Source organism: Malus sylvestris, chromosome 4, assembly GCF_916048215.2.
Source record: "Malus sylvestris chromosome 4, drMalSylv7.2, whole genome shotgun sequence".
NCBI lineage: Eukaryota > Viridiplantae > Streptophyta > Magnoliopsida > Rosales > Rosaceae > Malus > Malus sylvestris.
In genome coordinates, this window is record NC_062263.1 from 29,036,482 (window position 1) to 29,060,353 (window position 23,872).

A 23,872-nucleotide genomic window follows, 5' to 3' on the forward strand; every position below is an offset into this window, starting at 1 on the left:
CAACATAAAATATTAACATGATTTAATCGTAACTATTTATAAAAAAAGTCAACATAAAATGAATGTGATGGAGATTAGGAGACGAGAGAACCATACTCCTTCTTATACAAGTTTCCAAACGAGGCCGTAGTGTCCATTGTCATTACAATCTAGTTGTATTCTTCTGCACTGATGAGAGGTCTAAATTCAACTTGCATAAATAGCAATTTCAATACGATATTATTATTAATCGATAACTATTGTGTGGTTTAATCGAATCTTCACCCCAATATCGTTATACAAAAAAGAAAAGGACTCTTATTGGTATATTAAGGATTAAAGAGGCAGACCAAAAGACTAATCCCAACAACAACAAAAATGGGTAATAATCTTGCATGGGTTGCTTTTCTCCAAAACTTTTATGGCTTGCTTGTCTCTTATCCTTCTTTTTTTTAAGTACAATATCTTGTAAACCCCACATATCCATGCACCCTCCTCAATCAACTCATACGGTCCTACCCAAAGGCCATGCTTATTTTGCCCTAATTAACAACTTCCCTTTCTAAAGAGATTTTTTAATGTACTCAGAATATAACTATATAAGGCGGTATGTTATATGTTGTTATGTAAGTGGAGGAATTTTTATTTTTTTTCAAGTGCCCCTTCACTTATATGATGACATAAGATGTATGTGGTATGTGCCATTAATCTGGACACACTAGAAAATCTCTTCGCTGTCCATCCTTATAAAGTGAACCCCAAAAAAAAAAAATTCTCCATATAAAATTTTAAAAGGAATAAAGTATATCAGAGTCTAGCCGAATTGACTAAAATAGTGTGTTTTTCATAAGTTAATGTAAATTATCTCTTGAATAAGAAGAAAAAATTTGAAAACATAAAAAATCTAAATTGGGCTTGGTAAGGCCCAATAAGTACAAGAGCAACGAACAAGATAATCAAATAATTTGGGGTTGATTTAACAAAACTATAGACAAGTACACGTGAAGGCCACGTCTTTATATATCCCCATAAAGTACGTATTGACAAATCTTACTCATAATTTTTGCTGTCCATATTCCCCCACTCGCAGAGCCAAGCACGTGGTATGCACTTTCGAAACTCACATTTAAGGTTAGTAGCAAAGGAATTTTAACAAAAAACTTATAGTATTGTTTACTTCAACGAAAAATTATATTTTTATACTAAAAATTCAATCATGGTACTATTTACTTTACCTTTTATTTTGTCTTTATCGTTAAAACTCAAAGTTTTAAGCCATTTTCATTAATTTTCCTTAGTATTAATACATAAAATTGTTATTGCACTCTTAAAATCTAATTATATACTTTAAATTTTATATATTTAATAATAAAAAAATGTCAAATTTTAAGCATAAATTTTAAATTTGAAGGCTTTTGTGGCATATTGATTTTTTTTTTAATTTTAATATCAACCTGATATGTTAAATTTTAATTATTAAATAATGTATATTTGTTTTTCTTTTATTTGTAGTAAGTATTTTTAGAACAAAAGATAAAAATAAAAATAATAAAAAATTATTTATTAATCATTAAAAATAGATTTGAAATTGCTGTTAAATAGCAACTACATTTGATTTTAATCCACATCATGTCATCTAAAAATTGACATATCTATTAAAAAAATACTGAAGCTGTCTTTTTTCACACTTTCTTTAGAGCTGCTCTCGTTGAATTCTTTTTCATCAAGGAAGCTATTGATTTGTTTTTTTTTTTAAATCTAGCGCGTGTAACTCACTAGGTGATATTTGCTTTGAAATGAGCCCCTTCCCTCTGGAATTATTTAATTAAATATCACTTGCAAAATAAGAGATTTAATTTCTGAGAGTTTTAATAAAAAGTCTGCGATACTCTTCAATTTAACGAAAAAATAAAATTTTATACTAAAAATTCGATCATAGTACTATTTATTTTATTATTATCGTTAAAACTTAAAGTTTTCGAACCATTTTCATTCATTTTTCTTTAATTTTTAAGTGTTTCCTTGTGCCAGTTTGCCTACAACACTTGTCCAACTACTCTTTTTCAGAATCAAATCCCTCCCACTCCCACTATACCAACTCATACAGATGTTGAGATTCTAAACATTTTTAGAGAGAGAGAGAGGCTGAAGATTTTTAGAGAGATAAAGGATGAGGATTTCTAGGGAGAGAAAGAGAATATGGGTTATCAATTATTAATCAGTGACAAGGACAAAGGGTAGTCCTTAAAATCGTGTCCTCCTGACCGAGATCAAAGGTCTTTTTTGCACAGCGACTGCACTGTCGAAGTGTACATATTTGTCCACCTATATTTGGTAAATACGAATGTCTAAACGATTTTCAATCTAATTAAATAATCTTTAGGACATCAACCCTTTCGACGACAAAATTTGAATGAAGCCGTTGGTGATAGCCCCCTGGCGTTGCGTCATAATTTGCACCGGCGACATATGAGTGTCGAGAACGTTTGTGGTATCTGTGGCATGGATGAAGAGACTGAAACTCATATCTTTTTTACGTGTGAGTTTTAGTCATGTGGTGTTGGAAAACGACGAAAGCAGAGGTTGGGGTATGGATGAAGAAATATTTTAGTGTTTCAGAAACACGACAAGTTACACTAAGTGCATTATACAAGCAGTCATTGTCACATCCCCGCCTGAGCCCCCACTACATCCCTGGTTCGACTCCACCGTAGCACGATATTGTCTACTTTGAGCCCCGACCACGCCCTCACGGTTTTGTTTCTGGGAACTCACACGAGAATTTTTCAGTGGATTACCCATTATGGGATTGCTCTCGGGTGAACTCGCTTAACTTCGGAGTTCCGATGGAATCCGAAACCAGTAAGCTCCCAAAATGCCTCGTGCTAGGTAGAGATGAGAATATACATATAAGGCTTACATCATCCTCACCCTTGTACGATGTGGGATCTTACAGTCATGGTCTAGTACACTAAATGTATTATACAGACGGTTGGAATTAGTATGAGTATCAAATCACTTGTATTATGATATTTAACTTATCAAACCGTATTTTTGACACACTAAAAAATCTGTCGTATAGATGGGTAGTGAGGGATTTTGCGGGCTATCCATGGATGGCCGGCGACCAAGGTTTTGATAGCAAGTCTACTATTTTGAGAAAAAAAAAGAAAAGAAAAACTTTGTAATTTATGAGTTAAAGAACGTAAAAGACGCAGAAAAAAAACCGTCAATTCATTTAATACATACATATAGATAAGTAAACGATTTTTAATCAAATTGATAATTAAATTTGTATGTTTGAAATTACTTTTAAAATGGTTAAATGTTTCTCGACATTAAGAGATTTTTCTAATAACGTTGGACAAAACAACATTAAAACCATCTATAGGTCATGCAAGTGTTTTACAGAGAAGTGCATGCCAACAGGTTGAGGTGCTTTTCCAAAAAAAACTCTTGAAGTTTGATAGTAATTTCAACGTGTTTCTTAACAAGCAATCTCAGTAGTAACGCATATGAACAGAAATGTATCGAGCAACACGAGCCCAGAAGCATTATTTTTAAAAATTGTGTGCAATGGACGTAATTATTGTTTCTTAAAAACCAATTAATATGAAACATAATCGTGCTTGCACTTCACAAAGGCCGGTGAGTGGGGCCCTCTTCCTCCAAAGCTGTTGTTTTACTCTCTCATTCTTCTCCCCCTTTAAGGGCTGGTTTGGTATTGCTGTGCTTTGAAAAAAAGCTGCTGTGAGAATAAGCGGCTGTGCTGTGAGAATAAGCGGCTGTGAAATAAAGCCAGTAGAGTGTTTGGTAAACTTTTTTGTGAAAGTGCTTTTGGAAAAAAAATCAGGATGATAGTGTGTCTTTTCATTAAAGGATCACTGTAGCTCCGTGTGCTTTGAAAAAACTGGTTTTTTTTCAAAGCAGCAAATAGCAGCTTCAGCTTTTCCTTTGATTTTCAGCTTATTCTCACAGCAGCTTCCAAAATAAGCCCATTTTTTTCAGTTTACCAAACACAAAAATGACCCTCAGCTTTTTTTCACAGTGGCTTTTTTTAAAATCACCTCAATCCCAAACGGGCTAAATAACATGCAAAAATTAGAGAGCAAAAGATAAAGCTTTATTTTTTTTCCTTCTTTTATTTTTCCGTTTTTTATGCCTTAATTTCCATGAAAGTGGAGGTTTTAAAATCCCACCTCTGAACGCTCCTGCAACATGCATCACCAAACAAATTTGTAAATCTGTCTCTTCCCAAAAACTCTGAGAAAAATTCCCAATTGGGTTTCAGTTTTTGGGGCTTCTGCTTCTCCCTCTATGTTTCATGTGAGCATGTCAGCTAAAGCACACGTCTAGAGAGAGAAAGCATGATAGAGTAGAGAGAGAGAGAGAGAGAGAGAGAGAGAGAGAGAGAGAGAGAGAGAGATTCTTTCAAAAACCAACCTTTCCAGCAAAACCCAGTTGCTATATAGCCTTCATTAGATTACACAAGCAGCTGTCAACATCTTTGAGGTATATATTTTTCTAACATTTCTCACTCTCTCTCCTCTCTGTGCATCAGCTTTACTGTTTTTTCTTCATATTCTCTGTAGTGGGTAATTTTTAATTTGTTTCTTTGTGGTAAAGGTTTAATTTTTATTTATAAATAGTGTTATTTGTTTCTGCGGAGGTCTTCCTGTTGATAGTGAAACAATTCAAACAAGTTTACTTTTTGTCTTCTGCTTCTCTCTCTCTGGGATTTTATTTTACAGCCCACATTTTCAAAGCTGGTTCCTTTAAGTTTTAGATTAATGGGTTTTGTGCAGTAATGCATCAAGAACCAGCAACCCAGATCAAATCAAGGCTGGATAATCAGATTTTGAAGCATTTCTGAGTTGGGTTTTTGTCTCTGATCAATTTGAGGTAATTTCTCTGCTTCTTCTTGTTGTTTTGCTTATCTTTTTGCTGTTGTTTATCATTTCTGAGTGGTTCTGTGGATTTTGTTTTGTTTTTTGTGTAAGGTCACCAATTGTGTGTTTAAATTCCCCAAAGAAAGTTTGGAAAAGTGAATTGAGGTACTTGGTTTGAAAAATGAGAGATTTCCCATCTTGTTTTGGTGAAAATGGGGTTCAGGTTGCTGATTCTTCATCATCAAATAGTAGTAGGACTGCCCAGAATTTGGTTACTTGTGTGTATCAATGCCGGTTACGGGGCCAGTCTTGCTTGATTACTGTGACTTGGAGTAGGAATTTGATGGGTCAAGGCCTTAGTGTTGGGATAGATGATTCATCAAGTCAGTGTCTTTGTAAGGTTGATATTAAACCCTGGTTGTTCTCCAAGAGAAGAGGGTCCAAGAGTTTAGAAGCTTATTCGAGTAAAATCGATATATATTGGGACCTTTCGTCGGCAAAATTCGGATCAGGCCCTGAACCTTTGGAGGGATATTATGTGGGAGTTGTGGTGGACAGGCAAATGCTTCTCCTTCTTGGAGACATGAGAAAAGAAGCTTTCAAAAAAACTAGTGTCACCCCTGTGCCTTCGAGTGCCGTTTGCGTTGCTAAGAGAGAGCACATTTTTGGTAAGAGGGGCTTCGCTACAAAGGCTCAGTTTTGCAATAATGGTCAAGTTCATGATCTTGTAATTGAGTGTGACACTGTCGGGGTCAATGATCCATGCCTCCTGGTGCGCGTTGACAGCAAGCCTGTGATGCAGGTAAAGAGACTTCGGTGGAAGTTCCGAGGGAACCATACCATCTTGGTTGATGGGCTTGCTGTTGAAGTTTTCTGGGATGTTCACAATTGGCTCTTTGGTACATCACCTGGAAATGCTGTTTTTATGTTCAAGACATGCCTCTCAGCCGAGAAGCTGTGGGCTAGTCAACCAGCCTCTGATCCAAGCACGTTGCAGTGGTCATTTTCACAGAGATTCTCAGATAGTAAGTCACAAGGTCTAGGATTCTCGCTGATTTTGTATGCTTGGAAGAATGAATAGAGGAAGTCAGAAGAAGTTCTCCATTGATTGCTAACAGAAAACCTCTAGTGAGTGATGATTTTCTCAGCTGTGTGATTGAATTACCGCAAAAAGATGATTATATATGATCATTTGTTATATAATCATTTGTTTTTTTTTTCTCAGCCTATTTTTCTCTTTTTGGTTTATCTTCATGAGTAGCTTGAGCAATCCAAATAGATCAGAGACAATTTTGTTTATACTGGTTGTATATCCTCCATTCAGCGTTAATTTGATCCTAGGTTTTTTTTTTCTTTTTGCCTACTGAGAATTCTATGTCGAAATCATCAATGTGCAAATGTTGAAATTAATTCACTTTTACTCAGCAAATCGTTAAGCTTCTTATTTGACCATGTTTGCAGTAGCTGGAGTGATGTTCTTTTCCAAAGTTGGAAGTAGCTGTAGTGATGTTCTTTTCCAAAGTTGGAATGCTAACGCCTAACGGACTAGGCCACGTCCTATTCTTCTTGTTAAATAGCCATAAATCTGATTTCTTTTATATTACAGTTCTTTGAATTGGCTTAACTCCACTTGTATTAGGGACCATTTTTTGCTGCTGATTGTGTTGTGGGTATTGCTGTATGAATACTTAGACAAGTATGAAGCGGTTCAGACCCAGAAATTTGTACATTTTATTTACATTCTTGCATTTAGATGATGATCATCACTGAAATATAGCCAGACTAAAAGCCTGAAGTAGTACGGTACTTGAATGATGTTTGTATAACTATGTAACTGATGTTGTTGAGGCTTTTGAGTGAGATTAAGCAATTGATGGAGGTCTACTGCTTTTGCTTGTCAAGGTCCAGATTATAGCTTTCGGGTAGCTTGTGCTAGGAAAGCTTTTCTCTTAGAACGGTTCAAAGAGTCGAGATCTCACATACTCTAGAAGGAAACAGAGAAGCAACAAGAATCTTTGGTCAGGAAAGTTGTACAGTTGCTAGCTATAAGGTGGATAGGACGATGTAGAAGGTAAAGATGTACATATTCGAAAGCACACGAAGGGATGGGAGCATGACCGAAGTACCCTGCCCAACTCCTTTCTGGCTTCTATTTGGGATGAAAACTGGAACGTCTGATGTAAAGTAAGTGCTAGGCATCAATTTGTGGTTGATCAAAAAAGGGACAACCCACAACTGGTCTATTTCTTGGAGCCTTGAAATGTTTTGTTCCACAGCCAGAGGTTGGCTCCAAGCCTACAACAGTATTTCTCCGTAGAATCACCGGTCCAGCCAGCCTATGGAACACATTATGCTTTGTTGCATCGGAGCTCAAACATCAAATGAACACTTTCCACTGTGAGTTTGTGAAATCTCCTCTCTCTATTCCTTTGGTTTTTGGTGCATGAATTCTTCCTCATCTCCTTACTTAGCATTCAAAGAGTGATTTGTTCATGTTGGAGAAGGCCCCTATGCCCTTCACACTTGTTGAACCTTGTAGTTCGTGTCCGTAGTTGAATGTTGCAGCTGTGATTCTGTCATAGGCACGAACCTGGCCACAAATATTTCGGGCAGGTTGAACCTTAGCTGCGGTTTAGGGTTAGCGACGGAATTAAGCTATTTCCGGGAGATATTTTCTGATCTTGGTCGTGTTCTTAGCACACTCGAGTCAGGCCTGGTTCTGTTCCTTCAGACATTAGCTTGCGAAAAATTCGTAGTTGGTCAAGATATTCAAAACATATGATGAATGTATTTATTCCAAGTGTTTGCCTGGAGAAAAATGTTGAGTTGAAGTATTTGCTGGTTAAAGTTTTAAATGATTGCAGGTGGCCCTAATTGATCAAGGTTCTCCTTGTACTGATGTCCTTGTGGTTTTAACTGCATTAGGTGGAGGAGTTTAAATATTTGGTGTATGTACCTAAAATTAGGGTTTTGTTGGCAATGCGATGGTCCACTTAGAAAAAGTTGAATATTTGAATGTTTATGTCGACTTGTATTTTAATCTAGAGAACTTTAACGAAAAGCTCTCGGTACTTTTCACTTTAACAAAAAACCATATTTTTACACTAAAAAGTCAATCATTGTACTATTTATTTTACCCTTTATTTTGTCATTATCGTTAAAGTTTTCAATTTTTTTTTTATTAGTTTTCCTTTTAATTCTAAACTACATAGACGGAGATTTGGACTTTTGAAGGCACCGTTCATAGCCAATTTGTCCACGCCCAAGTTTGCAAGACTAGTGGTTATATATATGGTCACATCAACATCTAATCTCTTTAGTTGGGTTAGTGTTGCTACTTAAAAACGCTTCTGGATAATTAAAAAATTTTTGGTTAGCGTTTGACAGAGATAACTAAAAATGTTTCTGACTTATAAATTGTATTGGTGAGATTCTCATTGTGCATCTTGATCAAGTGAATAGTTTCTTTGTAAGAGCGTGCCAAAACCGGTCTCAGGGCTGGTTCAATTTGGACTTATCAAACCCAAATTTTGTTCACTAAATTCTAAAAACACTTTGAGTTGCCACTTAGTACTACGGTTTAGTGATATTCCTCTTTATTTGTAAGTAAAAGGTCTTAGGTTCGATTCTCGTCAAATGCGAATTTGAACCACATTATTGTTAGCCCATTGTGAGGCTAAGCCTACCACCTCCCTCTTAGTGTAGATAATATCGTTTGTTCAAAAAAATACTTCCAAGCTGAAATACTTCATGTAAAAGCAAACCTTAAAGATAGGTTCGACTTGGATTGCTTGCCCTAGCCCTAAAAACTGAGTGATGAGCATAAACCTGATTCGAATCAAAGATTTTCCCACGTACCAAATTTACATGAAACTCAAACAGAGTATAAAATATTCCAAAACACTGTAAAATATTCACAAACTCGTAACCCTTAATTACCAAGAAAATAGTAAAAAATTCGAAACAAAGAGGGAAAGGGACATGATTGTCTTGCCAAACTGCCAGAGCATTCTCTAGCAGGATTAAGAAAGCAACAGCTTTTCGACTGTTTGCCACCGAATTTCCGTACCCACTCAATTATTGATAATGTCCAAAATATAACTGAAAAAAAAAAAAAATTCAAAAAAACGCATGTGCATTCATAGTCCACGGGCGCGTTGTCTACCTTGCCGACAAATCCGCGTGAGTGTGATGTCCCTTACTCTGCCATGCGTGTGTACTTGCTTAACTTGGATTTTTTTATTAAATAACTTGACTTGATTTCAGTAAATTAACACAAAACTCCACTAATCACTCCCGTCTTATCAGATTTATTAGCAATAATGTTAGTTTTTGTTAAAAATAATATCGTTAGATGATTAAATTGTTAGTTGTTGAAGAGAGGAGGATTGGTGTGATGATGGAATATGTGCTAGGAGTCTAGGATGCATATGTATATTGTATTTCGACATTGCGGTAAAGCTCAATCATGGGCTAGCCATATTAATTCGGTTCGTATTTGTCTTTGGTAAAAATCGAACATAAAATCTCTCATTTAGAATTGAAGAGGAATACCACTAGACCGTAATATTATGTGACAATAATGTTAGTTTTAAATACACAGAATGTAGTTGGCTTTGTGTGGCTAAATTTATTTCCTAAAAATCTTGTCTTAATTCAAATTACACATCGATGTGACAACATTTGTCGTCAGGTTTACAAGTTTTATAATAAGAGATGTAGACATATAAGCATATGTTTTTCAATTATAGAACACTCTTTTTAACTTGTAACAACGAGAGGTTCCTAAGTCTTAAGCTTTGGCAGAGATTTTAGGAACATTGTCGGTATTAATGTACGTGAGTGAATAGCAGGCGTTACTATATATATAAATTATGCAATGTGTCAACGGTTGATAGTCGTAATTGTTGTGCTTATCTAAACTTCTAGAAGGCTATAATGCTTTACGACAACTAAAAACGTTTTTAACAACTTATGACATGAAAATTCAATAACAGATTGTGAACATGAGAACTTTCTACGTATACAAATCCCGAACAAGCTATAAAATCTTTACAAACACCACAAGCGTGATGAATAACATGACAATAGGTTCCATACCAATATTTTTCCAAAAAGTCTTCAACTTTTCAGAATTTCAGGTCAAAAAGTTGAGTTTAATTGTTAGTGAAGGTTGGCCGTGATTAACGTCTAATGGGGTCCCGAGTGACCCATCAATCATGTGATCATGTGACATGCTCCTCCTCCCATCCCACATATTAAGATTCTCTTCGGATCTCACACTCCATAACCTATGAACTAAATAATTCAGATCCTTCAATTCAAATTCAACGGCCCCTATCAACTTATTCCAACCTTACAAACAATTTACCTCCAACACCCATTATCTCTCTTGAACCTCCGAATTGTTGAGTCCCTAAACTCCGAAGTGTGAGATAAGGAGAAGATCTCAGTTTCCATCCCACGTTAGAATCTTATAAAAAAAGAGTTCATGCAATGATGTACAGCACAATACGGCATTAGTGCTGATTCGTCTATACCTCATCGACTTTATTAAATCCTTAATTTTTTTGTATGTATTTGCTCTTATAAAATTACACCAAATAATATGTTTGGAATCACCCATGGACCGACCCTATAAATCAATAATATTTTTTTGGATAAATGACGTAATAGTACTTAAAACTTTGTTTTATACATTAGAAACATATATCTACAACAAATCCGATATTTTAGAATAGGTCAAACTCATTACAAGTATATATCGTTCCGTTCAACCATATTAACTTCGAGCAAATATCTGATGTAGTTGCCATAAGTTTAACAACTCTTAAAAACAAGGTTGAATTAATTGAGTCGGGTGGGATCACCAAAATACAATTGAGTGTTTTGTGAGAGCCGTTATATAATACACTTGATTTGACTGTCTGATACTATCAAGTGAAAGTGATGTTTTGTGAGAGCAAGACACGTGATCATGCTAAATTATATAAGTTATCTCAGCCATTAAAAATGGGATTGTATTTCAATTAAGGGTTCGTTTGAAAGTGTTTTTAAAATGACTGAGAGCTTTTTTTATGAGAGAACTTTCGAACCAATCTTTAGTAAAAATGCAAGTTAATCTTGAAAAAGTATTTGAAATGTTTCTTGCAAGAAGGCACACAATTAGTATTTATTGTAAAAAGCACTTTAGGTACTTTTAAAACTCAAATCACTTTCAACGAAATCGTTTTCAATTATTTTAAAAACACTTTCAAAATAACCTTAAGTCGATAAAGTTACCATTTGACAGAAACACTGGTTTATTCTATAGATTATTGCTACAAATATTAAACAAAGCAAGACATGGCCGCAAAGTTTGGTAGCTTTATCCATTTACAAAATCAATAAAAATCAAAAGTGGAAAAAGAAAAAAAAAAGGGAAAGGAGGCAACTAAGCATGGGCCCGGTCATGAGCTGGCACGCGTTGATAGACTAGTCAGGATTATTCATTTCCTGCGGCGTCCAGGTGTCAGATAGCTGTAATATGCTTCCGGTGAAATTACGTAATAACCCTGACATTCCAACGGTCACTTGCACAAGCACGATAGATTTTTTAATGTAACCATCACACGAGGCGGTACACCATGTGTTCATATATAAATAGTGGAATATATGTGTTAAATGTTAATAACTTAAAAATTAAAATTTTTTACCACTTACATAAAAACACTTGATATATCATTTGTATTCCCGTCACAACTAAAAATTTCTCCACAAGCGCAACCCAAAAGCCAAAACCTAAATCTAATTCAATATGCAAATTTATCTGTACATTCATATAAATTTATCGTTTTAGTCTATAGGAATATGGCAACACCATAACACTTGCTTTTGCCACGTACAAGCACGCTTTTGATAAAATCCCAAATCGCCTTGCGTGATCATGTCAAACAAGTTGTTCTCTCTTTTGGAGACCCATTGCACTCTATTGGATGTGAGTTTATTAATGAATTCTAATTTTATTATTAATTTCATCTTGTAATTGATGATAACTATCGAATAAGTAAAAAAAAAAAATCATATAAAGTTTTAGATATAAATTTATTGTTAAGTACTTGATGGTAAACAATATGGTTTGAAATAAAATTTCTCCAATCAAAATTATAGACCGGAGGCGAAAATCGTCATTACGGGAAAATAGGAAACTTACTACTTGGAGGGTAATTTCATAATTCAGAAATAAAACAGAGAGAAAGAAGAACAAGAAGCAGCAGCAGAAGAAGCAGCTGCGGAAAAAAGCAGTTTTTTTTTCATCGTTCTGGTGTTGAAGAAAGAAGAATCAGAGAAGCTGGTAACTGAGTCATGGGCGATTCGAGTGACTCGGTCTCCATTGACATTGATATGATACCTTTAGGAGGGAAGGTAAGCAGAGCAAAAAGCAAGGAATCAAACACAAAACCCACCAAGAAAGCAATAATCTTTTTCCATTTCTGCATTTCTCTCTCTAATTTTAATGTTTTTATTAATGGGTTTTGATTTTTATCCTTTTTTGTTTGGTGTATGTTATGGATTTGCAGGAATGTGTGGTGAAAACAAGCAAAGGGCCGGTCTCTGTGCTTGTTTGTGGGGATCAAGGAAAGCCTGCTTTGATAACATACCCAGATGTTGCTCTCAATTGTATGCTTTCTGTTCTTGTCCCTTTCGATTTTCGGCCAATGCTGTTCTTGTTCTTATTGTTAATGATAAGTTCTGTATTGTTTTGAGGGTGGTTGTAGAGTGTTTCTTGCATTGGAATTGAAGATATGCTAGTATTGATGTGTTGTTTGATTTATTTTGATTTTGGAGCTTAATGAATTTTCTTCAGGGTACTTGAAATGGCGATTTTATAGTTATTTTGAGCCAATGTAATGAAAAAGGTTGCATTTTTTTATGTCTGGGTGTAATTTGCTTAGGGGGTTTTAGTGTGTTCTTCTTCTGGATTAGTTGAAACGGCCATATTATCTTTATTTTGATCCAAATGAATGAAAAAGGTTGAATTTTTCGATGTCCTGGTGTTATTTGTTTTAGGGGTATTTAGTGTGTTCTTGTTCTGGGTAGTTGAAATGGCTGTTTATCCGTATTTTGATCCAAACGTATGGAGAAGGTTGAGTTTTTGGATGTCCGGGTGCTATTTGGTTTGTAGGTTTTTTAGTGTGGAATTGCCATTTAGTTCCGGTTGATTATTTAATCCTCGAAAGAGAAGAAAAAAAACCGGTTGATTCAAAGGAAATGTGTTCTTTCTGCTCAATCCAAACTCTCAAAAAAAAAAAAATCAATTTGTAGGCCTTCTATGCTACATAGTTTGCTTTTTATTGTTATTATTGATCCCAAATATGTCTTAAGTTAATGTGGTTTCTATGTGGCCTCCTCTTTGAATAGACATGTCCTGTTTCCAAGGCCTCCTCTTTTGCTCGGATGCTGCATCATTGCTGCTTCATAACTTTTGCATTTACCACATCGATGCACCCGGCCATGAGGTCAGTTATATGCACCCATATATTCCGCTTTAAATATATTGTATATACGAAATTGAGTAAAAAAAATGTTGACATTTTGGTGATTTTAATACGGTTTTCTACCCCATTTGTTTTAAGAGTGTCTGCAGTTGGGAGCTGATGTGATTTCTTCAGATGCCCCCTTGCTTAGTGTGGATGACCTTGCAGACCAGGTGGTCGAAGTGCTCGATTTCTTTGGGTAAGTTATTGATAACCTATTTTACTGTTTCATATTTTGTTGGTTCCAGCTAATCAAACTTCCTTTGCTTTAATATCCCATACTGATTACGATTGGCTACATATGCATTTGTCATTTTGCATAACCTGACAATAATAACCATTGGAGAGATACAATCTTGTAATTTGAGATGCGTCTTCCGCCAGACATTGCTATATGTGTATTTATAATGTTATTCTGACTGATAATCTAGAGGAGATATATATGTATTTCACTCGCAGTTCTCCATAGGTCTCTTTCGCTCATTTGTTTTCTTCTCTTTTGAACTTAAAAATCAGGTTGAAAGAAGTGCTGTGCTTGGGTGTAACAGCTGGTGCTTATATCCTTACACTCTTTGCAGTAAGTTACCGATATTCTCATCTCCTTCGCTCCTTTGGTATAATGTGACATTCTGAACTAGTTATTGGCTTTTGTGATTCCAATTGGCAGATGAAGTATCAAGAACGGGTGCTTGGGTTAATTCTTGTGTCTCCTATCTGCAAAGTACCTTCATGGACTGAATGGATTTACAACAAGGTTATAATTTCCGTTACTAAGTTGCTATTGTTTATGTACTTTTGCTGGTAAAGGTTTTCCATGTAAAAATAGATTGACCCAACGACCATGCTGCTTAAGATTTCATGAACTCTAAATTTGCAGGTATTGTTGAACTTGCTATACTTTTATGGCATGTGTGATATAGTAAAGGAATGCCTACTGCAGCGTTACTTCAGTAAGGAGCTTAGGTCTGGCATACACGGTGGAGAGTCAGATGTTATAGAAGCTTGCCAAAGGGTAAGGAAATTTCAACAATTTGTTGCTTGCTCGGTAAAGAGTGCTTGTGATGTGATGTCAACAAAGTGCTCATTGTGCAATGTACATGACTGAATCACTATTGATTCTTTTCTTGATGTGTGAATACAGTTATTGGATGAAAGACAAAGTTCGAATGTCTTGCGGTTCCTTCAAGCAACTAATGAGTAAGATCATCTCACTACTCAGAAACATGTGTTCTGTCACAAACTTACATATATTCTAAATTTTCTCCAAATGCGAGATGAAACCTGTAAAGATCATTTGAAGTCTTGTGGCATGTTTTCTTTATGCATCCGAAGACGTAATTGAAAGTGTTTTTGCAGGAGGCACGACCTTACCCAGGGCTTGAAGAATTTGCAGTGTAAGACTCTTATTTTTGTGGGTGAAAGAAGTCCATTCCATGCTGAATCCGTCTATATGAATGCCAGAATGAACCGAAGAAGTTGTGCTCTTGTTGAGGTAGGTTCCGTGCAGTTTAACACATTTCACTTATCTTCCCTCCATCAGTATACTTACAATAGGAATGCTTACCGTCTGCTGCCCTTGACAGGTTCAGGCATGCGGCTCGCTGGTAACAGAAGAGCACCCATACGCAATGATAACTCCGATTGAACTCTTCCTCAGGGGTTTTGGGTACTACAGACAACCACATTTTACTTCCTCATCAAGTAACGACTCGAATCCCACCAGCCCCTCAAAAATCAATTCATGCATAGCGCCCGAACTTCTTTCTCCTGAGAGCCTGGGAATCAAGCTCAAACCGATCAAGACACGGGTAGCCATCGAAGTTTGATGCGCGTGTGAATGCATGTATATGGCAGTATAATTTCCTTTGGATAGTAGCAAATTCTTTGAATGTAGGTTTGTCTATATGAGAGAAAAATTAGATGGTTGGGGGGGTATTAGGAGAATTCTTTGAATTGTATGGGCCATTCATTTGTATACATTTTTATCTTTTGAATTGTATTTTAATTTTCCTCGACCTTTGCAATTCTGGGAGCCTGATTAGCTTGGGGTCGTCTTTTTTTAATTGTATTTTAATTTTGTAAGAAGTTGACAACATATCCTGCAATGGAAATTTAGAAAAGACAATTCTTCTTCTGCAATTTTTATGGATAACATGAAATTATTTGTTGGCAAATTGTCGAAAGTTTTATGCTTTGAGGGAGATGCTATTGCGATTATCAACAGGTTAACGAAATTTGCATGGTGCTTCGAAATATTTTATACTATGGAGTCTTAGTTTTTGTACCGTTGAACAATAAATTACGGTTAAAAATCTGTAAATATAGAATACCTTGAATACACTATAAAATCCCATCATATACTACAAATATTATACGAATTTTATTTTCAGACAAAAGCAAAAAATACTCAAATTTATATTTTTCAGAAAAAGGATGTGATCATTGCATCTGAAAGTTAATTACAAAGTAGTGGGATGCATAAAAGAATTAACAAGAACGTGAATAAAAAGCTGCTTCACCACACCAAGTAACAATTAATCATTAAACCTCTCTTAATTTCTCCTTCCACTCTAATCCACCTAATTAAAACGTGTCTAAATCCTCTTAATTCTTGATTAATTCAATAATTCCCCAAAGTAGTTAATCAAGTCTGGAACAACATTAATACATCTGTATTCACTGTTCATCATCACGACCGGCAATCTTGCATGTTCTTCGTTTCTTGGCAGCAGATTCACCACCTTCCCTTCTTCGTTTCGAGCCTTTCTTCCTCGAACTTGGCACGTCGTCGTCGTCATCAGGAACAAATCCAAGCAAGCTTCTTGGACTGCCGCCATGCTTCTTCTCGTCACTCTCGACTTTGCTAAGTTTTGATGTAGCAGCACCAAGCTGATGAGGATTAATTTGGTTCAGAAATTTTGTCAACGCACTGTAAAGCCTTGCATTATTGTTTTCTTGGACGCCATTGACACTATTGTTGCATTCTTCCGACAACAAGAAGCTGTAGTCCCTCGCCTCCCTCATCTTCCGAATCTTCTCCTGCAACTCTGCCGGATCAAGCCCGAGGTTTTTGACATACGAGCGGAGAGACTCTCTCTTCATGCGGCATTCGTACCTACGTTTGCTTCTTGGTCTTGTGGGCACGCGCAAGACTTTCGTGACTAGGCCGTCCCGGTGATGGTGAGTCCCACGCTCAAGTTCAGGGAGATCATTATAGTCCCGGCAATGGCGATCAGTCGGATGATCACGGTGGTCGTAATGGTCCCGATGACGGTGATGAGTCTCACGGTGACGGTAATGATCACTGCGAGTCCAACTGTCACACTCACCATCACGGCTGTGGTGAGCCTCACGACCACGGTGACGGTGAGTCTCTTGGTGACGGTCGAAGTCGCGGTGGTGGCCGGAGAAGAAAACAATTTGGATGGTTTCCATGGTGGGAATGTGGTGAGTTGATGGAACTTCGATCGGCTTAGAGCAAGCTAGTAGGGTTTTGGCTTGTAGGGTTTGGTTTCTAATAAACGACTTACCCCGATTGACGTCCTTATATAGGAAAGAAAACATCATATTCCTATTCGACTTAGGAATTTGAAAACAAATAGGTTTCCTAATTTGGCTTGGATTATTATGATTTTTCCTACCCAAATAAGGAAAATTTTCAGATTAGTAACTCGGTTAATAATAAAAAGGGAGAAAAAAAAAATTTTAACGAAACACTTCCGGTACTGTTCACTTTTAACGAAATACTATATTTTTATCTTTTTCTGATATTATTCATTACATTTTTCATTAAAACTAAAGTTTTTTTTTGAACTTTTCGTTAGTTTTTTTAAAGAAAAAATAGTGTTTATTGTGGGCCGTGGTCACTTTCTAATTGGGCTATTTTTCTTTTGGGCCTTAAACTGTTATTTTGTTAAAGGGCGTTTTACGACATGTCGTTTAACTAAACCGAGACCTCACCAGGGGAAAGGTCAAGGGCGGTCCCCACGCACACAGGGACAAAAATGGAAAAAGGCAGAAAACGAAAACCCCTCTTTCCCGCCTTGCCGCCCACCCCCGTCCTCCCCACCTCTATTATTTTCACTCTCTCTCTGTCTAAAGTTCTAGAGAGAGACGCGGTGGAGCTTTATCTCCGGCCATGGACACTCCTCTGAAGAACAATCAGACCACCCCCACCACACCTCTTCCTGCAAACTACGAGGTTAATTTTTCTTCAATTTTTTTGGTTTTTTTAATGAATGTTCTTCAATTTTATCTGGGTCAAATGGGTTCTGCTGGGTTTAGTTTTTTCATGTTCTTCAATTTATTTGCTAATTTTAGGTTTTAATTTGGGTTTTGAATTTTAAAATCTGGGTTCGATTCAATTTTAATTTTTTTCACTTCCAATTGTTCATTTTCCACTTCGCACAAATGGGTTTGTTGCAATTTTTCACTAACTTTGATGGTTTCTGCAAAACCCTTTCGATTTTTCTCAATCTTTCGAGTTCATTGCGGTTTCGATGCCGTAGATTGAGAAGTGAGAATTGATTCCTGTTTGATGATTTCTGCAGGATTCCCCTGTGTTCAACTACATTAGCAATCTTTCCCCAATTGAGCCGGTGAAGTCCGCAGGAAATGATCATCACACTTTCAACTCCCTAGCTTTTGCATCTCTTCCTTCTATTTTCGCTTCGCCGCAGAATCTCTCCATCCCCGAAACCAGATTCGTACTTAGAAGGTAAGGTTTTAATCATATCTTATCTTACTGGTTTGCTGATTTTACTAGTTTTATTTGTGTAAGTTTTTGATGTTTTGTTCATGTTGTCAGGCACCACTTCTCTGATTCACCGAAACTTGAGTCCTTTCAGAGTGGAAACCGAAATAGGAAAAGTGATGCAGTTCCAGTTTCTGTTGAGCAATCGTATTTAGGTACTGACCAACCGGAATGCTTTGCATCCGGAAGTTCTTCAGATGCAGTACCAACTGAGAATTTGGAACTACCGGTTGAGTTTCTAAATACCTTAAAGTATAGTTCTGGTAGCCCACATAGCAATGATGTACATTCGAAAGGAAGGCATTCATTTTTTGAGAGGGAAGCGCAATTGTGCAGAATTCGCAGAGTTGAGCAGAAGAAAGACGCAGCCGGAGGCGATTTGGTTAGGTTGATTTCTGATGATCAGTTAAAATTTGATTCCACAACCATTAAAGAGAATCGTGCGGGGCACGATCCTAAGCCAGTAGATCCTGGAGAAATCTCTTTTATGTCAAAAATCCTACGAGACAATGATATTGAAGTCAAGGAATCTGCTGGTCCTATCTATTTCGGTGAACAATGCGGATCGGGGAAGGTCAGTAATCAACCAGAAGGTATTGGGAGAACTAAGGAAACAGATGAAGCTTCTGCGATACATTCTGGAACTTTATTGGAGAAGTTAAATGTTAATGATCCAAGTGGTATTGTGGACGAAAAGTCGCCGAAGTGTATACATTCTAGCTGCAAGGTAATGTACTGGTTTGGCCAATATTTTTCGTAGAACTAAGTTTCATACTTTTTCGATTTTATAGTAATGAAACAATCTTGTCTGACCATGTTCAGCCTAGTTCTCAGTCATACGCAATACGCAGACGCTGTTTGGATTTTGAAAGGCCAGCAACGTACAAAAGGAAATCAATAGATGCCTGTGGCGATTCTTCAGCCTCAGTACTGTCCAGTTGTGAAGTCGCCTCAGTCGAAAAGCAGTTGGTTCAAACTATAAAAGGTTGTGATTATTCATCTTCTCGGTTACCTGGTATTGGTTTGCACTTGAATGCTCTTGCAACTACTATTGAAAGTAATTTAAGTACGGTTGTCAAGCACGAGGTTCACGCTTCTGAGAGTCAAGCGATTAATTTGCCAAACTCCAAGATATCTAGTACTTCTTTGACTCCCAGTGAGGTTTCTCGTGATGAATCATGTAAAGATAAAGCTCAGGTTGCAGTAACTTCACCCCAAATATGTGCACCAGGTGGTCAAGAACCTGACCATAGTAGTCCTGAGAAGAAAAGGCACGCGCCGTAAATTCTGATGACTGTTTGTATTATTTAGACCCACTCCCTTGAATTCGATTGTTTTAACATTTAATAGCTTGCAGGCTTAAGTTGCAGCCTGCTGGAGAAAGCTTGGCTTGCAAACGCTGCAATTGTAAGAGATCAAAATGCTTGAAACTGTGAGTTTTTTGCATACTTTATCTCGTAAACTATGAGTTCATGTATGCATTATATCTACTAATTAGAAAGTTTAAAATTTATACTCGATTACAATTTTAAACTTTTGCTTTTTTGCCTGGGTTCATTTGTTTCCACTTTTTTCTTAGTTTGACATCCTGTGTTCTCTGACGCAGTTATTGCGACTGTTTTGCTGCTGGTCTCTACTGTATTGAGCCTTGTTCATGTCAAGAATGCTTCAACAAGCCTATTTATGAGAACATTGTTTTAGAGAATCGCAAACTGATTGAATCCCGCAACCCACTTGCATTTGCTCCCAAAGTGATTGCAAAAGCCGTTGCTATTCCACAGTATGCGGTTAGAATTCGTAACTGAGATAATCCATTGCATTTGCATTGTCCTATGAATCATAACCATTTAGACTCATAACTTTCCCTATGCAGGAGGAAACTAACTCGACTCCGTCTTCAGCTAGGCATAAAAGGGGATGCAATTGTAGAAAATCAAGTTGCTTGAAAAAGTACTGTGAATGCTTTCAGGTACCGGAATTTGGCCTCTTTTGTATGAATGTACCGCTCTTGTAAATCTATTAAAGTTTCTGGTATATATCTACAAACTCATATGGTTCCTTTGATTTTCTTACCAAGGGCGGTGCTGGATGCGGCATCCTCTGCAGATGTGTAGGGTGTAAAAACACTTTTGGTCGGAAAGATGGTGAGCAAATAGTCATACGGAATTTAACAAATCATTTTATGTTTCTTACAGGATCCACAATTTGGGTACTTATAATTTATTCTTCTTCTTTATTCAATAGAAGCTGAACAAGCTGAAGTTGGAGGAGATGAATCAGTAGATCCGAGAAAGGATGCAGTGAATGTCAGTTTACCAACAGTGAGGGATCAAGATCTCCTAATGGCACCTCCGGGGATTTGCAGGTTTTTGATCCACTGATTCGTTGAACTGTATGTAACTTCTTTGAGATGTGTTGTAAAATATGTGAAAGTTAATTTGTTTTGCAGACCTCCTCCAGGCCAACTGACATCTTCTTCTAAGGGGAGACCGAAAATATTTTCTCTGCACTCTGTTCTGTCATCTTCTCAGCATGAAAAGCATCTTCAGGCAATTCCAGAAGACGTAACTCTTGAGACGTTGGCTAGCAGTTGCTCACAACCTAGCGGTTTGAAGTCAACCTCTCCAAACTCAAAGAGGGTATCGCCTCCTCACAGCAGCGGTGAGTTTGGATCAGCTTGGAGGGGTGGCAGGAAGTTAGTTCTGAGATCCATTCCACCATTCCCAACTCTGGAATCACCACGAAAGCAGTCACTTCCGCCACAATAAAAGTCGAAGAAACTCAAGTCAAAAGAAAAGAAATATGAATTCGGAAGAAGGATGCAATGAATGGTAGTTTACGGACAGCGAGGGATCAGGATCTCTCATTGATTTGCCATTCCCAACTCTCGAATCAACACGAAAGCGGTGACTTACAGAAGATTCAGTCAAGCACTCCAGTTTAACGCATTCTTTGCTGCATTGTTGTGATACAACAACCATGTGGCTTTTTTGCATTCTTTATGTTACTACAATGATAGAGTTAATTGTTACTCTTAAAACGATCTCAAGTTTCGTAATACGTTTCCTTCTCTTATATGTAATTTCGTGTTTCTCCTCAAATTTTAGGCTCACCAATTGCAATTGACCTCTTCTTCTTTTTTCCCCGGAAAATTCTCTAATGGCGAAATGTAAATTATTTGTATTAGATGTAAATAAAAACCTATAATTACATTCTTTTTTACATGTTTTGGTGATGGATCCCACTAATCAAAGAGAAAATTAAATGGAATCTCAAATTTGCGTCATTCTTATTGGAGTGGAACATTCATTTACAATTGCCGAAAATATAAAACGGGATGTAAATATGATTTTTCATCTCAAATTTATAGTTTTCCATTGGAAATGCCCTTAATTATCAAAGATAACTGATTTCAGTAATTTTGGAGAGGGGGTCCTGTTAATTAAATGCCTTCTGATTTTTTAATTGACGAATGGATGACACTAAATTAACTCCGTCTGTGTAAGTTTATCTTATGCTGCCTATCTCAAGCCCAGATAAAGGAGGAGAAGATGGGCGTCATGTAGTCGACATCAAACAGTATACATGTATAAGAATTCAAGATTTGAAGAGGGAGTTTCCTCTTCCTAGTTGGATTACGTTTCCTTTTCAATTTGATTTGATTGTATTCCATTTAATTACCTCCAAGGTGTGGTTTGATTATATTATCATCCTTCCACGACCAGCAGCTTACGGCTTCTTCTACAAAAAGAAAATCGCAGAGAAGCAAACATCATGGCGTCAAATAAAAAAAGAAAACTCCAAAATCCCACGGACAGTAAGGAAACAAATGAGGAACGCCAATTAAAATATGATATCATCCGCGAAATCCTCCGTCTCCTTCCCACTAAATCTTCCGTCCTGATGAGCTTTTTTTCCAAGCAATGGCAAAGTGCATGGTTTGCCCTCCCTGCAATACATTTAGATTTCGACGAGGAGGGTGAGCCGCTTCATGATAACAATGACGATGACAACCACGTAGGTCGTCAACATGCAAAGTTCATCAACATGTTCAGTTGGTTTGTGGGTTTTCGCGAGAAAGCAGCAGCAGCAGCTCGTGGAAAAATTCAGGATTCGAATGGTTAGGTATTCATTACTTGAGGACGAAGCTACTGTCGTAGACAAGTGGTTGACGTTCGGTCTCGAGAGAAGCGTCAAAGAGTTAGATATTAGTCTCCTTGGAGGAGGAGGGAAAGCAGGTTACACCTTACCTCAAACCCTTTTTACTTCAAAATCTTTAACCACCCTAAAACTAGAGCATGTGACGGTAAATATTGACCGCCATGGCAATCCTGTATCGCTTCCGTCTTTAAAAACTGCAACCCTTAAAACTGTCTGCTTCAACGGATATTCGTCTTTCAGAGGCTTCATATCATCTTCAGACGGAGACCTTTCCCCTTCCATTGAGAATTTGTCGATCGTTTCATGTTCTGATGTTGGTACCGACATGTTCTGGAATATTTCGATATACAGTTCCACTCTTAAATCTTTGGAAGTCATCGATTGCAATTGCAGGACTATTTCTGCTAGTGCAGGAGACCTTGAATCGATAACCATTGTTTCAGACTACGCAGATTTTAAGTTGCTGAACCTGTATGGATGCTCCAAAGTGAACTACATGGACATCCGCGCTCGACACCTAGGAACTTTTAATGTAGCTGAGTTCAGCCAAAGTGTGAAAGAAGCCACTCTCGACGTTCCAAACCGATGTACTTGTTTGTATGACTGCAAGCTGCATGATCAGAGGTACATACTTTCACGCATTAGTGCCAAGCTAGTTTGACCAGTACCGAAAAGGAAACAAGAGACTTCCGGTTGAGGGACACTGATCGATCGAGTTTTCAATTGCATTCATTAAATTTTGGAAGAAAGGTCGACATAATACTATTAAACAGAGTAAGCAATAGTACATAGAGAAATTTTGGAACGATAAAAGTGGCCGGTGATAAGGAATAAGGATTGAAATATAGTTCTTTCTCTTCAATTTTTCTTCGTTTCTGATTGCACAAGTCTTGTTGTTTAATTTTAAGGAAAACTAACGCAAATTCTAAAAAAAAAAAAAAAATTTAGTTTTAACGAAAAATGACAAAAAAATGTGTAGTGAATAGTATCAAGTGAAGATAAAAATGTGGTTTTTCGTCAAAAGTGAACAGTACCAGAAGTGTTTCGTTAAAACTCCCTTAATTTTATTCTATCTCAAATACCTAATTTTTGCCCTAATTTTTATGGTAAACATAAACTTAAGGGCATTATAACTCTCATGACCTAATTTCTCACGTACGCTTGTGTCTACAACGCTCAAGACCTGATCAAACCCTAGAAAACCACACCACACCACACCAAACCTCAAGCTTCATCCATGTCATGCATCCCACCGGAGCTACTCTTCGACATCTTTTTACAGCTCCATCCCACATATTTGATCCGGTGCATGTGAGTTTCCAAAGCTTGGTATGCTAATTACGTCTCTAGTTTGTGGCCTGGTTAAGATTGCTTGTGGAAGGGTCAAAAGGATTAAAAAAAAAAAATCCATTTTCTGAAGCATTTTTAGGAGAAACACGAGTCAGATACTTTTTTTTGGAAAGCACTTAAACTTTTAATCAAAATTTTAATACGGCATTTTTAGCAGAAGCGCTTATGAGAATTGCCTGAGTTATAAGTGATTGTGAACATGAATTATAAGCGATTGCGGTTAT

The 23,872-nt window shown here is 37.0% G+C and overlaps 3 protein-coding genes across 7 annotated transcripts; all 3 read left to right on the plus strand.

Moving 5' to 3' along the window:
* Positions 1-4,095: 4,095 nt before the first annotated feature.
* On the plus strand, positions 4,096-8,438 carry LOC126619766 (uncharacterized). Of its 4 annotated transcripts, none has more exons than XR_007622143.1 (5): positions 4,096-4,491; positions 4,785-4,881; positions 4,980-5,996; positions 6,771-7,265; positions 8,081-8,438. XR_007622143.1 is itself a non-coding variant. In XM_050288178.1 (4 exons), exon 3 carries the CDS (start codon positions 5,050-5,052, stop codon positions 5,947-5,949), a length of 900 nt encoding a protein of 299 aa, XP_050144135.1. In that variant the 5' UTR covers positions 4,096-4,491; positions 4,785-4,881; positions 4,980-5,049; the 3' UTR covers positions 5,950-5,996; positions 6,771-7,723. The 4 variants fall into 4 exon arrangements, 2 of the variants coding, with proteins under 2 accessions (XP_050144135.1, XP_050144136.1); XR_007622142.1 differs by lacking the exon at positions 8,081-8,438 and adding an exon at positions 7,733-7,979; XM_050288178.1 differs by lacking the exon at positions 8,081-8,438 and having other exon boundaries at positions 6,771-7,723.
* Positions 8,439-12,069: 3,631 nt separating this feature from the next.
* LOC126620036 (protein NDL2-like) lies at positions 12,070-15,523 on the plus strand. Its single transcript, XM_050288496.1, has 10 exons — positions 12,070-12,272; positions 12,428-12,527; positions 13,269-13,366; positions 13,495-13,583; positions 13,901-13,961; positions 14,052-14,138; positions 14,262-14,396; positions 14,526-14,581; positions 14,741-14,876; positions 14,968-15,523. The coding sequence occupies exons 1-10, from the start codon at positions 12,213-12,215 to the stop codon at positions 15,208-15,210; spliced, it is 1,065 nt and encodes a 354-aa protein (XP_050144453.1). The 5' UTR covers positions 12,070-12,212; the 3' UTR covers positions 15,211-15,523.
* A 1,906-nt stretch (positions 15,524-17,429) lies between these two features.
* LOC126617739 (protein tesmin/TSO1-like CXC 2) lies at positions 17,430-21,238 on the plus strand. 2 transcript variants are annotated; one of them, XM_050285790.1, is made up of 10 exons: positions 17,430-17,585; positions 17,935-18,101; positions 18,192-18,864; positions 18,960-19,408; positions 19,495-19,569; positions 19,744-19,924; positions 20,011-20,106; positions 20,215-20,281; positions 20,382-20,502; positions 20,587-21,238. In XM_050285790.1, exons 1-10 carry the CDS (start codon positions 17,523-17,525, stop codon positions 20,903-20,905), a joined length of 2,211 nt encoding a protein of 736 aa, XP_050141747.1. In that variant the 5' UTR covers positions 17,430-17,522; the 3' UTR covers positions 20,906-21,238. The 2 variants fall into 2 exon arrangements, with proteins under 2 accessions (XP_050141747.1, XP_050141748.1); XM_050285791.1 differs by having other exon boundaries at positions 18,972-19,408.
* The last annotated feature ends 2,634 nt before the right edge of the window (positions 21,239-23,872 follow it).

Bases quoted from the DNA above. Each gene is read 5' to 3' on its own strand.
- LOC126619766 (XM_050288178.1), top strand. From the start codon at position 5,050: ATGAGAGATTTCCCATCTTGTTTTGGTGAAAATGGGGTTCAGGTTGCT.
- LOC126620036 (XM_050288496.1), top strand. From the start codon at position 12,213: ATGGGCGATTCGAGTGACTCGGTCTCCATTGACATTGATATGATACCT. The intron at 13,367-13,494 runs GTCAGTTATATG...GAGTGTCTGCAG, and splicing joins TCGATGCACCCGGCCATGAG to TTGGGAGCTGATGTGATTTC. The intron at 13,584-13,900 runs GTAAGTTATTGA...CTTAAAAATCAG, and splicing joins GAAGTGCTCGATTTCTTTGG to GTTGAAAGAAGTGCTGTGCT.
- LOC126617739 (XM_050285790.1), top strand. From the start codon at position 17,523: ATGGACACTCCTCTGAAGAACAATCAGACCACCCCCACCACACCTCTT. The intron at 17,586-17,934 runs GTTAATTTTTCT...TGATTTCTGCAG, and splicing joins CTCTTCCTGCAAACTACGAG to GATTCCCCTGTGTTCAACTA. The intron at 20,503-20,586 runs GTTTTTGATCCA...TTTGTTTTGCAG, and splicing joins GCACCTCCGGGGATTTGCAG to ACCTCCTCCAGGCCAACTGA.